Source organism: Propithecus coquereli, unplaced genomic scaffold (assembly GCF_000956105.1).
Source record: "Propithecus coquereli isolate 6110/MARCELLA unplaced genomic scaffold, Pcoq_1.0 Scaffold65, whole genome shotgun sequence".
NCBI lineage: Eukaryota > Metazoa > Chordata > Mammalia > Primates > Indriidae > Propithecus > Propithecus coquereli.
In genome coordinates this window covers 328,515-343,328 of record NW_012152507.1, presented here as the reverse complement: position 1 = coordinate 343,328, position 14,814 = coordinate 328,515, and the positions used below count along the sequence as shown (strand labels likewise).

Below are 14,814 nucleotides of genomic sequence, written 5' to 3'. Positions count from 1 at the left end.
CCACAAAGGTTTCACTAATTTGCAGTTCCACCAGCAGTGTAAGAGTGTTCCTGTCTCTCCACATCCTCGCCAGCATTTGTTGTTTTAGGATTTTTTGATAGAGGCCAGTCTCACCGGGGTTAGGTGATACCTCATGGTGGTTTTGATTTGCATTTCTCTAATGATTAGAGATGTTGAGCATTTTTTTATATGTTTGCTGGCCATTATTCTGTCTTCTTTTGAAAAGTTTCTGTTCTCTGCTCTTTGTTTTTACCTCTGTATAAGATGGGCAGATATGGAGAGAAAAAATGATGTGAGACAGCATTCTTTGTTAGCAGTTTTTTCAGAGAGGTTTAGGTGAAGCTAAAGGTTGAAACTAATAACTACCAAGTTTCTGGGCCATTGGTTTCTACCTCATTTAAAAAAAAAAAAAAACCCTCTTATCATGGAAAATTTCTAACATACACAAGTAGAGAGCATGTACCTATCACTGAGTTTAAAATTACCAATTCGTGACCTACGATGTTTTATCTATCCCCCTCCTCCATTTCCCTTTCCCCCTGGATTATTTTGAAGTAAATCCCAGATGTCATTTTAAGAACTAGTTTGAGAATGCCTTTCTTTTCATCCTAAGAACTTAGACTCAGCTGCTTAAATTAGGATCATCTTCCCAAAAGTAAAGGAGAAAAACAATCCACCAAAGCATACCATGTAACCAGGCAGAAAAATCAATCTACTTAGCTGCTGAAAGAATTGAACCATGTGGTCCTGCTCACCAATGCCTTGACCTTGTCCCTCCACCCTTGTTTGTGCCCTCATAGGGGCACTTCCATCGAATCAGTCTTTTAGTTGGAACTTCACTGTAAATGCTAAAACAGCAGTCCTTTCGGCTGTTTAACCGTAGAGTCTAGAAAATTCAATCCAAGTGTGGTTATGAGTCTCCTTTGAGATAGTGTGTGGACTGAGTGTTCTTAATGCTATTCTATCTGACAAATGAGATGAGGAGAGAGTCCCAGCCAGACCCATGAGAAGAGAAGGACCAAACATTTATGAGACCAGTAAAATCCTAATTTTTTTATTTCCTTTCCCAGCACAAGCCTAGGTTCTGCAGGGAGCAGATAACCAGCTATTAGGATCATTTGGTAGATGAAAATACATGAGGCATGATATTATAACCAGATCTCAAAGTTTAATGGAATAAAAAGAAGATCTACATCTTTTGACATGGACCATCACCCAGCCAGATGGTGGATAAGATCGAAATAAGAAAATGGAACCCTAGAGTAAGAATCAGATAGTTCCTGGCAGGTCAATTGGACATGCTCAATGTTGTGTAACACCATGAACTTCAAACAGTGGCTGCCAAGAACCCTCTCTTGATTATTTGTTCTCTCTTTTCCCCATTAATAATTCAGTGTCCATAGGGATATAAGATTGCAGGCCTATAAGAAAAACTTCTCACACCTGGCTTACCTTATTCCAAAAGCAAGGAAGTGTTTGCCTGAATTGTTCTTTTCTCCATTACTAAACAAAAGCAGAAGTGAGAAAATCAGAGAAAGACTCATATCATGCTGTGCAGACCAACATTTAATTTGCTCAATTTTCAGAATTTGAAATGTGGGCTATTTTTCTGTGATTTAGATAATGGCACATAGTGTTTACTAAAAGACATATTCACTTGGAATTGTCGAATGTAGAGTTTTCCTGTGCGATGGTTTGGATATGTGTCCTTAAATATTTATGATTCAGTAATAGAAATTGCTGAAATTTGTAAAAGCATGATGTGCTGCCTCAATTCATGTAATTTTCCATTTTCATTTCTTTGGAAGGCATAAGAGAATAATGCTCTATTACCTTAAAAAGTAAAAGATTACTTTTAAAGAACACTAAATTAGACAGAAGCAATTAAGAAACAGGAAACAAAGCAAATGAAATTGGTGATTTTTGAGTAGCTCTTCATATAGTCTCTTTACCCTTTATATTTGGTGTCTTTAAATTTAAATGCACTGAGAGTTCTATTTCTAAAGAATGGAAATTGCTACTAATTTCATGGAGTCCCTTCAGTTAGGTCATTCAGTTCTTTTTGGGTGAAGTCAAGGCTGTTTTAGGGCCACATGGTGCCATTATAAATTTTAAAAAGACACCCTTCCTCAATATACTGCCATCTACTGGAATACTGTCACAATAAATGTTTAAATCTTTCATGATCATGCCCATTTAGATGTGGCTTTTGTGCAGCGCACAGCCTGCACCACTCTCTGTAGCTGCCCTCGCACAATGTTGACTTGAGAATCTTTTCATTGGAAATATATTCTTTTCAACTTCTCTTTGAGTTTTTGTTTTCTGAAGAAATTAAAACTCATTCTTGAAAACTAGATTACTTTCATATATATGTAATAACCTGAAACTACTTTGTGTATTGTTGCCATTTGCCATTTGTTGTTTTTTTCCCCTTCTTATTTCACCAGGCTTTTCTCAGTACTTTTATCTATTCTTTTACTCCACTGTCGTATAGGTATTACCCTCTACCATTTTTCCTCCCATTTGTGACATCTATACTGAATTGTTATGTTGAAACAATATGTTTCCAGATTGTTTAGGGTTGTTTTACTCTTCAAAGGCAAGTTTAAGTCTCCTTTTAAGGATCTGAAGAGGACTGTGCCTTTCTCTTCATTTCCCATGGACAGTTCCATCTTTATTTCTATTGGCTTGCAATAGTATTCTGTCTTGTTTGTATAACTTATAATAGCCAGGTATGAAGTGTAAATTGATTAAGTCTCTGTTAGCAGGCGTCTAGCACCTATGTTCTCCTCTAACTACCTTTGACAGGTTATGCAGAGGTGATATAATATAACCAAAAGGTATATGTGGCTTAGGTATTGGCTTAAGTCCTGTACTTCATATCTGGGATTTTCTCTCAGGAGTGTCTTCATGGTTGTTACTAGAAATATATCAAATATTCAAGGATAGACCTCTGTTTAGGGACAAAGCAGCCCTCCTTGTGTGATGTGGCAAGCCAGGAAACTATCCATATTTCACTATCATTATCTACACCTTCCACATGTCAAAGAGTCTTGCATCACAGCTAAGAAGACTGAGTTCATCTGCGCTACGTTCACCTCAGCAGAAAGCTCATTGTCCTTTTTTATGTATAAAGTCAGATTCCTGCGGGAGATCCAGGTCCCTCCACAAGCTGACATTTTGAGTATCCAGGTGTGCAGCATTCGCTTCCTTGGTCTGCACTTGGCTCTGGCTCTCCCGGTCGGTCTGGCCTCTCCACTGCAGCGGCCCTCGACAAGGCCTGGCATTGTGCTCCTGTCCTGAGAAGTTTCCTGGCTCCACAGTGTTTGAATGCTAGAGCCCCAGCAACGGGAACTTGTTCCTTGAAAACCCGGTGTTAGGTTGTAAGTATTGGCCCGCCTTTAAGACAGCTTCAAATAGGAGGCATTTATACTTTTCAGAGAAGAAAATATAAAACATTACCAATATATATTTTCCTAAGATGCTGCATTTTTCTTCTCAGTATTTTTACAGCCTCTTCCTTCCATAGCTTTTGGACTTCTGAAACGGAAGCATACTGATATACTGAGGCTTATAATTTAGATACAGTTATTTCTGCCTGTGTCTTTTACAACTGCCCTTCACAGCTTACTCTTGACAAGACTAAGAGTCTTTTCAAAAGTAAAGAATCCTAAACAGTAAAAATTAATAGTTTTTTTTTTAAGTTTTGAAAGTAACTTATTTCTAGAGAATATAGGAGCATAAAAAGAAGAAAAAAAATCACTTTTAATCCTACCACCTAGAAAGAGCCACTGCTAAGTCAGTGTTGTGTATCCTTGCTGATTTTTTTTTCCTATTTATATATGTATACTTTCTCATAAAAACTGGATCCTACTATGTATACAGTTTTATAATTTCTTTTCACCTAGAAATATATTAAGAACATCTTTCCACGTCAGTAATCATAACCCAATATTATTATTTTAATGTTCACATAGTATTCAATATTTGTATGTGTCATAATTTATTTAATCAGTCCCCTGTTATTGGATATCAAAAGTTCCCCCCCAAAATTGTTGATAATATAAACACTTTTAGGATAAAAGACTCAAAACAGCATTTACATTTTTCAGGCTTTTGCTGTGAATTGTCACATTGACTTCCAACAATGTTGAATCTACAATTCTACCAGGAACTCATGAGAGAGACAGAGAGAGAGAGAGACAGAGACAGAGAGAATATTTCACAGGCCTGACCAACTCTGTGCTTTATCATCAAAAAAAAATTTTTTTTTACCAACTAGGGAGTTAAAAATTATATAGTTAACACTTTTTCACTTATTGATTCATAGTGATATTAAGCATTTTGTTCATGGGGACGTGTTTGTATTTGTTCTTTTGTGTATTTTCTTTTACAGTCATTTATTATTCTGTTTGGTGGTTTGTCGGTGTTGAATTTTTTTGTTTGTTGCTGTTGATCTTTTATTATTATAAAAAATGTCAAACCAAAGTAGAATAAAACAATAAATCACTATATCCCTATCACCCAGATTAAACAAGTATCAACATTTCGCCACACTTGCTTCACCAATCCTTTTTCTCCCCTATATTTTAAATCACATCCCAGATACCATATATTCACTCCCAGATTCTTTGGTATATATCTCTAAAAGTAAGGATATTTTTAACAATACCATTTCACATCTTGCATAGTTGACAATACCTTTAGTTTTTATTTGATGGGCACCAGCCCAGTGAACAGCCATATGAATGGAATAGGAGAAGAGGAAACACATCTTAGCTTCCTTGACACCTCCAAAAGTTAAAGAAGAAAATCTGATGCCTGTTTGGGTAGTAGAATGATAGAATGACCTTGGTTCCCCTCTGCCCACAAGCCCCATTTAGAAACCCACTGAATCTGCAACGCCAGCCTTAATTTTGAGATAAATGTCCCAACAGAAGCCTGCCAATGTATAGAGATGAATTCAAGTTTTATTCACTGCAGTCCCTTTTTCTTTGAAAATGTGTGAGCCCAACATGATCGATGACTGGGTTTCCAGGCCTAGCCTGCTGGGGTCATAGGAGGTCTCTGTTATGTCCTTTCTAAGTTTGAACAAGGAATTTTCTGTTTCAGATGATCAGGGCAGAGACTCACAGTCATTTTAATCTTGAGCTCTCTTCTCCGCCCCCACATCCCCTGATCTGCCGCCCAGGGTTCTTTTTATTACAACAAATAAATAAGTAAATAAAATCATTCAGGAACAGGGATCCTCATTTCTGTGGTATTGAAAAGAGAAGGACAGTGTTCATGAATACTATTAAAACTGTATTTTCTTTCATTTTAGATTACCTTTTTAATTGACTATAAGAATATTAGTAAGAAAACTGACACTGATTTTTATACTAACATGTTAATAACTGGGCACATTTGAGAAGCAGCAGCTATACAGTCTCTCCTCCAAATGACATTGAGGGCCCACGCTGGAAGTTAGGAAGACCACACATGGTCCTAGGTCACAAGAGAGTGATTGCTGTTCCATAACAAAATGACCATATCAGGGTTTTCTTTAGTTCACATGATATTGATACACCTGTATTAAATTTTGGCATTTTATTTTTTAAAGTATTCAAAATTCTTTTACAGAAATATGTAGAACTAAGCATTTAATATATTCCAAATATAATCACTTACAAATATGTTATAAAACATGTATAAATATATAAAAAAGTAATATTAAACATCTATTTCTCTATTATAAATATTTAGCAACTAAGTCAAGGAAAGTAATATTTGAGAAAAACAAAATAAGCACTACCTCAAAATGAAGAAATTGCATTAATCATGAAAATTAAGTTGAAAATGAAATAATGTTAATCTTTTTTAAAAATGGAATAGCCAAAAATAAAGTGTGACAATGCTTTTGTTTTTGAGCTGTGAGCGTGTTTTCATGTAGTCTATTCCAACTTCTCAAAAAGTTTCTTCTGACCTTAAAGCCTTGAGGAAATAAATGTTGAGAAGATAGTTATAACAAATCCAAATATTTCCCTTATTCCTTATCTTCAAATAATCCCATCTTTTTTATTTGATACATTTCAGAAACTTTAAAAAAAAAACAACTTTTTTTTTCTTTGGCAAGGACTATAATCTGTTATTGTTGTTAGCAAGCCAGTTTTTGTTCAAAGAAAACATTTCCGGTTTGTTCTCGTTTCCTTTAATTTCATTATATAGACATGGAAATTCCATACAGAAGTTACCTATTTGTATTTTGATTCTGTCACATGCATGGTCGACATATTGAGAAAGTCTTTGAACTAAAGTAAGAAATATTCTTGGAATAACTGTGGTCTTTCATGCCTGTCTCTTCTTGTGGCTTTTGGAGGCATGGAAGATTGTTTTCTCAACTCCTGCTTCCTGTTCACTTCAAAATGTTAATGCCATGTATAACTACTGGAGTGTGTCTCAAGGTCTAAGTGGTTCAGAGGTCAGAGTTTTTAAAATACCAATTCAGTGGTTTTAGGCAAATATATGGTATTTAAGTTCTTAAAAAATAACGTGATATAGCAATACTGAAAACCAGTATTGCAGTGACTGGATAACTGGTGCTGAGCAGAGAGGAGGGAGGCCCTGTTAACAGGCGGGATAGAAAGCCGTCTGGGGAGGTGGCCCAGGGGCCATGGTCTGCTTGGAGAGGTAGGGGCTACAGAGAGGACACATTCACTCCCAAAGAACTTTCCACCCCAGACTGGGGCTTCCAGCTCTCCTTTTGCAATACATAGCTTCTCAGATCTATCTAAGTCTTAAAATTCCTTACAGTAAAACAAAAGAAAATAAAAATCTAAATTCTTTTGGACATGCCTTATCTAGCTTTTGGAAAAAATCTGGAAGCCCTGTTAGATTGCTTGACACATAGCTAAATAAACAATCAAGTACTTTTACTTCAAAATACATCTTTTTAAAAATTATTCACTAAAGAAATTTGTGCAGATAGAAATCAGAATATCACTTCAGGATGATTTGCCAGAAACACTTAACATTTTAATAGAATTTCATTCCACCCTCAGCTACCTCTATGTCCTTATGAGTTCTGTGTTAAAAACTCATTATAGAGCAGAGTCTTTTCCTTCTTTGTTTAATCTTTTTCTTTTCTATTTGCCATTCCCAAGTTTTGTCTTGAAAGTTATGATTGTCTTTTAGAAGGAAAAAAATTTTTTTCTTTGTTGCTCCTTTAAAATTATTGTGTCATTATTAAACAAAGGTATTTTCTTAACTTTATCTTACATCCTGTATCCACCTTCTTTTCCTTTTTGTTTTTGTTTTTTTACTGCTGTCAAAGTGAGAATTCCCATAGCACTTCGGTTTTGATGGTGGCACACAAGGAGGAATGGTATTCAAGTAGATGGCCTTCTATTGTGCATGAAGCAGAGCTCCCTGTTGGCCCTCAGATGTTAAAGGTGGAAATATTTGCGCCACAATCGGCACTTAGCAAAATGTATCACTATTTAGAGCCATAATCTTTTATGGACTGTTTTATTATTTATTGTAAATCTTTTCTTTTTGCAGCCCTGGCTGTTGACCCCATAGCCCACGCCGTCTAAGGCTTGGAATTGTCCAGTCACAGTGACAGCACTGCCCCTTCATATCTTAGCCTGTAGATTTTCTACAGGAGAAAAATAAAAATACAGTTTTAACATCTATTTCACTTTTTTCCAGAAAAGAAACTCAAATAGATAAAAGTTTTATAGAATTGTCTTTTCTAAGTAACAAAACCCGTAAAAAGTAATAGAGGACTTGGACCATTTGAAGTACGTATCATCAACTTCCAAATGCTGCTGCTGAATATTTATTGAACATTTGTATGAATTAGCCAAGTCTTCCGGGTAGCCTGTCCTTGTCTAGGGCCAAAGGGAATATCTTGTAATAATAGTAGATGGTGATTTTGTTGAGAAAATAAATGATGATCCCTTTCCCATTAGTCGTTAGTTTCAACCTCGTCCTCTATCAGTTTTTTACCAAAAATATTAACCAGAAATAAATCTTTTTTTTTTTTAACAATTTTGCCTTTTCCCATTTTTTTTGGCTTACTTTCTGATGGAGGGTCTTTTTCATAATAAAATGATCAAAATTTAGGCAGCTGGAGAGTCAGAAACAAGAGCCATATGGCATTCACAAACTGTCTTCTTTTCTGGAATAATTGGTAACCAACTTAAGTTACCCGTTGAAGGAGGGTACAAATGTGCTTCAGCATACATTGTAAAGTCTGATTTATTTCATGGATTGTTTTCCTCCCTGGGAAGATGTGTCAGGTACCTCCTGGAACTTCCCTCTGCACCACCCACTCCCATCAGGGACAGTCCCTGAGCAGCACGAACAATGTTCTAGCCTCACCACCACTTGCCAAGGTGCCTTGTCCACCACAGAGCCAGGTATCGGCTTGGAATGGAGAGGACACTGCATTGTACAGTCACTGTGAGGCCAGGGAGGGGGAAAAGAGCTTGTGGAATACTATCTCAATGTTCCAAAAATGACCTTGCTCAGCTCGAAGTTAAAAGTATAGCATCCTCTGTCCTTTAGAACATGGGCAGAGAATTCAGGGTGACCCATGTCATTGGAGAGCTAATCCTATCAAGCAAGCACAGGCTCTGTAGGGAATGCTCCAAGCTTGGTTTTCCTTCCTTCCTGAAACATGATGCTAATCTGAGCAGCAGAAAGATCAATATACAGATGTGTATGTAGCCATAGCGTCACCATGAGCTTCGTATGTCTGCTGAAATAGTTGTCATTACTTCTAATGAAGTAATGACTTGGTCACCCTTCACTCTTCATTTAGGCTCAATAATGGAGACGAGCTTGCCCTCCAAAGCTATGGATACAGGCAATGGAGAATGTTTAGAATTGTAAATTGACTGAACCCATGGGTACTAGAAGTTTTAGCAAATTGGGCATTTCTTAACTTCTAGAGAAAAATAAAGACTAAAATTGTTTTCACTTGCTCTGTTTCTCGATTGAAAAACTTTTTCCTCAGCTACCTAGGATTCTTCATAGTGAAAAGCTGTTCCCCACCCTAGCCCTCCCCGCCACTGCGCCTTCTGCTATCTCTTCCTTTTGCTCTATCTGTTCCAGGATTTATGGGTCTCTGTTGTCCATGAATTCACTGGGTGTTAAGAGACCACATGAAAGGCAGTGTAGCTGAGCAGGTAAGACTGCAGACAGTGAAGCCAGCCTACCTGGATTCAAATCCTGGCTGAGCTCGTGGGCATGCGCAATAATTACTTAACCTCCCTGTATCTAAGTCTCTTCATCTGTAAAATAAGAATAACACAGTAGTCCCCTCCTTATCCCCAGGTGATATGTTCCAAAATGCTCCTGAAAATACGACTAGTCCCTAACCTTATATATACTGTTTTTTCCTTTGCATAGATACCTTTGGTAAAGTTTGATTTATAAATTAGGCACAGTAAGGAATTAACAACAATAACTAATAATAAAATAGAACAATTATAATATACTGTAATAAAAGTTATGTGAATGTGGTCTTTCTCTCAAAATATCGTGTTAAACTGTACTTTGAGTAACTGAAACTGTGGAAGGTGAAGCTGCAGATGAGGGGGGACTACTGTAATAATGGTAGCTACCCCCAGAGGGTTCTTCAAGGACTGAGTGAAGTTAATACACACAAAGCACTTTAAAACAGTGCCACATACTTAGTGTTACTTGCTATTTTTTATTAGCATGTACTGTGTACTAAGAACTTTATCGTGAACTCTCATTTTAACCCTTATAGCACCCCCTATAAAGGTGGTATTTTTAAATCTCTTTTATAATGATGAAACTGAAGCTTAAAGAGGTTATTGAGTTGACAAAGGTCACTTAACTGTTAAGTGACCAATGTGGAATCAGACTCAGATCCTTCTGATCACAAACTCTGCTAAGCCCTCGTGCTCCCCACATCCTGGCGTGAATGGATCCAAATGCAGAGCTATGCGGCTGTGTGCTTGGCCTGAGACTGGTGCTACCTTGATAACCTTCTCTTTATAGATAAGATGTTACACCAGGCTTGAAGCCGCTTTGACTTCTGAAAGTTTCTCCATTGATTCTTCGCCCCCATAAAAACATTGCCAGCCCTTCTGTGCATTTGTTACATTCAGCATGACTCCCTTCTAATTCTCTACTCTCTCAGAAGAAATCTTTCCTTTTCTATGCAGGATAAAGCTGGCGCCAGGGTAGAAAATTGTCTGCATTGGTATTTCCCTCAGTGATTGTCTCTCTTTCAATTCAGTTTTCTTCTGAGCAGCTCAGTGATAATAGGGCCCCACTCCTGACATCAGTGGGACTCTGCCCTGTTGAAGAGAGCCTGGGAAGACACAGGGCCAGCCCGTTACCACTACTTAGCAAAATCCAGGAGGCTATTTCCAGCTTACAGCAAGGCAACCTCTGCCTGCTTCACCTAGAAACCTAGGTGAAGATTGTTTTTAAATGTTTTTAAATGGATTTTACTTGCCCTCTTCTTTTAAATTCTTCTTCAATCTGCATGTGTCACTGCTGGCTTGCAGCATTGGCCCCATGTCCCACATGGGCTGCTGCTCTGCTGTGTCCCTTGTCTTTTGCAAGCCCCCCAGGCCTCACTGTCCATTGAAACCAGACAGAGCCTCCTGAAGCTCCATTCTGTTATCCCCTTACTTAAGATACTGCAGAGCTTCTACTATTGTTGGGACAAAGCCATGATCCCTGCCCTCTGGAATCCAACCTCATCTCCCTCCATAATGGGCCTTCTTCCAGACTGGCTGTGCTCTCTTACTGTCCTAGGGGTATGTCCCTCAGCTCCTTGGAGCCTGATGGTCCTCTTCTCCATTCAACTCAGTGGTGACTTCTGCAGGAAAGCTCTTCCTGGGTTCCCTGGCCAGGCCATGCCCCATGGTAACACTGCATGCCTCTCCTCCACAATCCTTAGCCCCCTTGCAATTCCCTCTTACCACAGCCAGTGTTGCTGATTGTTATGTTCCCAGTGCCCGGCATGTCATGGGCACTCACTAGTTACTGTAAAACTGAGGGAATAAAGGCAGTACACATGTTTCTATATGGCAGTGATATTTCTAGACACCCCTTAGGGGGGACCCTCTTGGGATTCTTGCTGTCCCCAAAAGTAGGTCTCTGCATTTCAGTCCAAACATTTCCATGAGCTCCCCTGAACGCTCAGATTTCAAGGTAATTTCTATAGACAGAATCACGGTTACATGAAGGCCGATTGGCTGACTTTTACCCTGTGCCCACAAGCCTTCTAACTTATGGTGTTTCCCATGTGAACTGTCCACTCAGGCACGAGGATGTCACTGTCACCATGTGTATAATCTTCAGAGCTAATGTGGGAATCGAGAAGTCTTACACCCTGGCTTCACCAGCAACCCTCCAGTGCCTCTACCTCCTTCAAAGTTCTTTGACCCTTAGCAGTTTTCTTTATGAAAGGGTTGAAAATTAGCCTAATTCTCCACCCCACGCCCCTGCAGCTAACTCTTCAAAATCGAAGTGGCCTTTTCTTTATTCATTTTGTAAAGGCGTTTGTGCAAAGGAAACTGTATACTTTTTGCTAACTTCTGTGGAAAAGTTGATTAACTTATGCTTCCTTTTGGGCTAAACAGAGATACAAATTAAAAAAATAGCTCATATTGATAAGTTACTGTTTACCAGGCACTATGCAAAGCACATTCCAGCAACTCTCTTATTTAATCCTCACAGCTCCTCTGTGAGGTGTGGACACTGTTATCATGCCATTTTATGGACAAGAAATGAAGGCTTGTAAAAGTTTAATAATAATGTGGAAGATCACACAGCTGTTAGTGGTGGAGCTGCTTAGTCTTGAGTGTGTGCACTTGCCACTGTGCTGCACTGCCTTATCCTTTAAACAGTTTCTGTCACTTGCAGGTTAGGAGATGTTTGTTATAAAATGACAATGTATTTGCCCCTTCCCTTCTCTCCCCTTCTCATCTCCTACTAGCCTAGAGCCAGTTCATTTTTTAAGCCTGTTTAAATTTCTTGTCTTTAAGATCTAGATAAAAACCATGCCATACAAATTTGCATTAAATATATTATAGCTTAACAGTCACGTAAAACCATATATATACACATATATATGTGTATTTATATATGTACATATATATATATGTTGTTTTGTTTTAAGAGGCAGAGTCTCACTGTGTCAGGCTGGAGTGTGGTAGTGCAATTGTAGCTCACTGCACCCTCAAACTCCTGTGCTCAAGCAGTCTTCCCACCTTAGCCTCCCAAGTAACTGGGACTACGGGCACGCGTCACCACACCCAGTTAATTAAAAAAAAAAAAAATTATGTGTGTGTGTGTGTGTGTGTGTGTGTGTGTGTAGAAACAGGGTCTCGCTATATTGCCCAAGCTGGTGTTGAACTCCTGGTCTCAAGTGATCCTCTGCCTTGGCCTCCTGAAGTGCTGGAATTACAGGTGTGACCCAACGCACCTGACCTAAAAGTATACATGGACCCAGATGTGGTAACTCACGCCTGTAATCCCAGCTACTCGGGAGGCTGAGACAGGAAGATGGCTTAAGGTCAGGAGTTGGAGGCTACAGTGAGCTGTAATGGGGCCACTGCACTCCAACCTGAGTGACAGAGTGAGACCTTATCTCTAATAGGCTGTATATGTAATCCTGTCTCTAATATATATCTCTTCCATTTTCATCTTAATATTCCCTTTTAATATTTAATAATAGTAACCATAGCTTTGTGTTGTGAGAGTCCTAGGCCGTGTGCCCTCAGATCTGCTGTTCCTTCCCCTGATGCTCTGTTTTGCTGGGGGCAAGGCGGGGCGAGGCAGTGATCCCTCCAGACTGTGTTTCCCCACCTTCTGGGAAGGCTCAGCCAATCAGAGGCCCTGGTGGGAGGTGGGGTGGGGCCTGTGGAAGAGCCTGGGTATTTCCCTACTCTCTCCTGTCTCCGCCACAGCTGCATCTCTAGGGCTCCAGCTCCTACCAGCTGGCCCTAGACACTGGACAGCATTTACCTCCCCCTTCTGTCCCTCCAAGCGCCAGGGTGGTGGTGGCCTCCTGCTCTTCCTGTCTCTGAGCTGTGTTACTGCCCTGTGGACTTTCCACCACTTGGGTACCCAGTTCCTGCGTGTGCATTTTCTCAGTTGTAAATAGGTAGAGCTTTCTGTTTTCTAGGTTGGACTCTGGTGTGTGTACTCTAGGATTCTCACATGTGATTGCAATACTTATTTACAGTTTATTTTAGAGGCACAGAAGACAGACCCTGTGACGGGGTTAGAATCCTCTAATTAAAAGCATCCAAACTTCTGTGTTCACTGTGGCAGTAGTATGAGGGGAAGCCCTGGCGGGATGTCTGGTTGTCCTGGTTCCAGTTCTAGCTGGGTCACTACAGCAGCTCAGGGTCACTCAGATCAAAGCTTCCCTTTCATGTTAAATAAAGGTGCTCCCTGGGCTTCCTTCTGGTAGCCCCATTTTCTGGCTTTAACTCTTTCAGAACCAACAGAATTCCAGGTTGCAATTTCAGTTTCTGTGGAGACCAGTGAGGTGTTTCCTTCAGGGTAGTAGCCCCTGGTTCCAGCTGTCTGACCTTCTGATGTGTACTGTTGGTTCCTGAGGGGTCAGGTGATGAATATGGGTGAGCCAGGGCAATTCCATCTCCACCTGGGAAAATCCACAGACAGTCCCCTTCTGATTCTCACCCAGGCAGTTGGTCTTCATTTGGTCACAGCACACTCACAGAAAGTACAGAGCAAGAGTAAAACTTACTGCTCAGCTGCCCTCCTCTCAGTTTAACAGTGTTTCAAAAATGATGTTTTATATATTCACCCCAAATATAAAACCAATAGGCAGAATGTACAGATGGCACTTGTCTGATGTAATGTCTTTTCTCTTTCTCCATTTTAATCATAATCTTCTTATATTCTCTAAACACCATTTAAAACAACAACTTATCCAGTATTGCATATGTATGTATTTGGGGCCAGATGCTCTGGGTGTCTTAAATAACTTCAATTTACTAAACCCCACTCCTCCTCCCCCACCCCAGCCCTTTCTTTTCAGAAGACACATTTAGACAATCACCATTCACCTCTAATTCAAAAGATCTGCTGCCCAGTGAATCTGTGCTTCATGGAAGAATATCCACTCCAGGTATGGAAACATTATTGACTTTGCTTCTCCTATTAGTTGCTCAAGAATTACTTTTCTGAAGCATGTGAATTTTCAGATTCTTTCAGCTTCTGTGTTGTAGTTATTCATATAATGTTAGGTTTTAGAAGAGGGAGAAACGGCCACAAAAGTGTATTAAAAATAAAATGTAAGCAGTAATATACCTCTTCAGTTTTGCTTTAAGAGCTTATTGTTCTTTACCTGCTGATATTATGTATAGTGAATTTCTTTTTCTTTAAAATAGCCAAGTATGACCTAAAAATGATTTGCTTTACACATTGTCAATATTTCAGACCAGCAGCCGGGAATATCAAGGAAGGCAGGTCATGACCCCAGTGGGGTGTGGGCTGCCACAAAGACAACTTCAGTTTCCATGGAAGCAACACAGCTCATTAAGAAAATCTTGCTACCCAGGTTCCATCTCTCTTCTTAGCCATAGTATTTACATATGTCCATCTAATGCTCCTTTTTGCCATCTCAGCCATCAATCAATACATCAACCATTCTTCCTTTTTCATTTCTCTGTTCCATAGTAAAAGGAAGGATGTGCTTGCTGTCTCCTTATCAACAACGTGGCCATCCCTCAGGGCTTATTTTTGTGTTCTCAGTGTTATTATGAAATAAGAACATTTGAGAATCACTGCACTGTAGTCCATACTGCC

At 39.3% G+C, this 14,814-nt stretch overlaps 1 protein-coding gene across 3 annotated transcripts in view; it reads left to right on the top strand.

Moving 5' to 3' along the window:
* The window catches only part of ZNF827 (zinc finger protein 827), a 160,625-nt gene that overhangs the window by 92,284 nt on the left and 53,527 nt on the right, over nt 1-14,814 (top strand). For all 3 annotated transcript variants that reach the window (XM_012660030.1, XM_012660032.1, XM_012660031.1), the window contains one exon: nt 14,031-14,134. In XM_012660030.1, the coding sequence (XP_012515484.1) occupies nt 14,031-14,134 (104 nt within the window). The remainder of the gene's footprint in view (nt 1-14,030; nt 14,135-14,814) is intronic.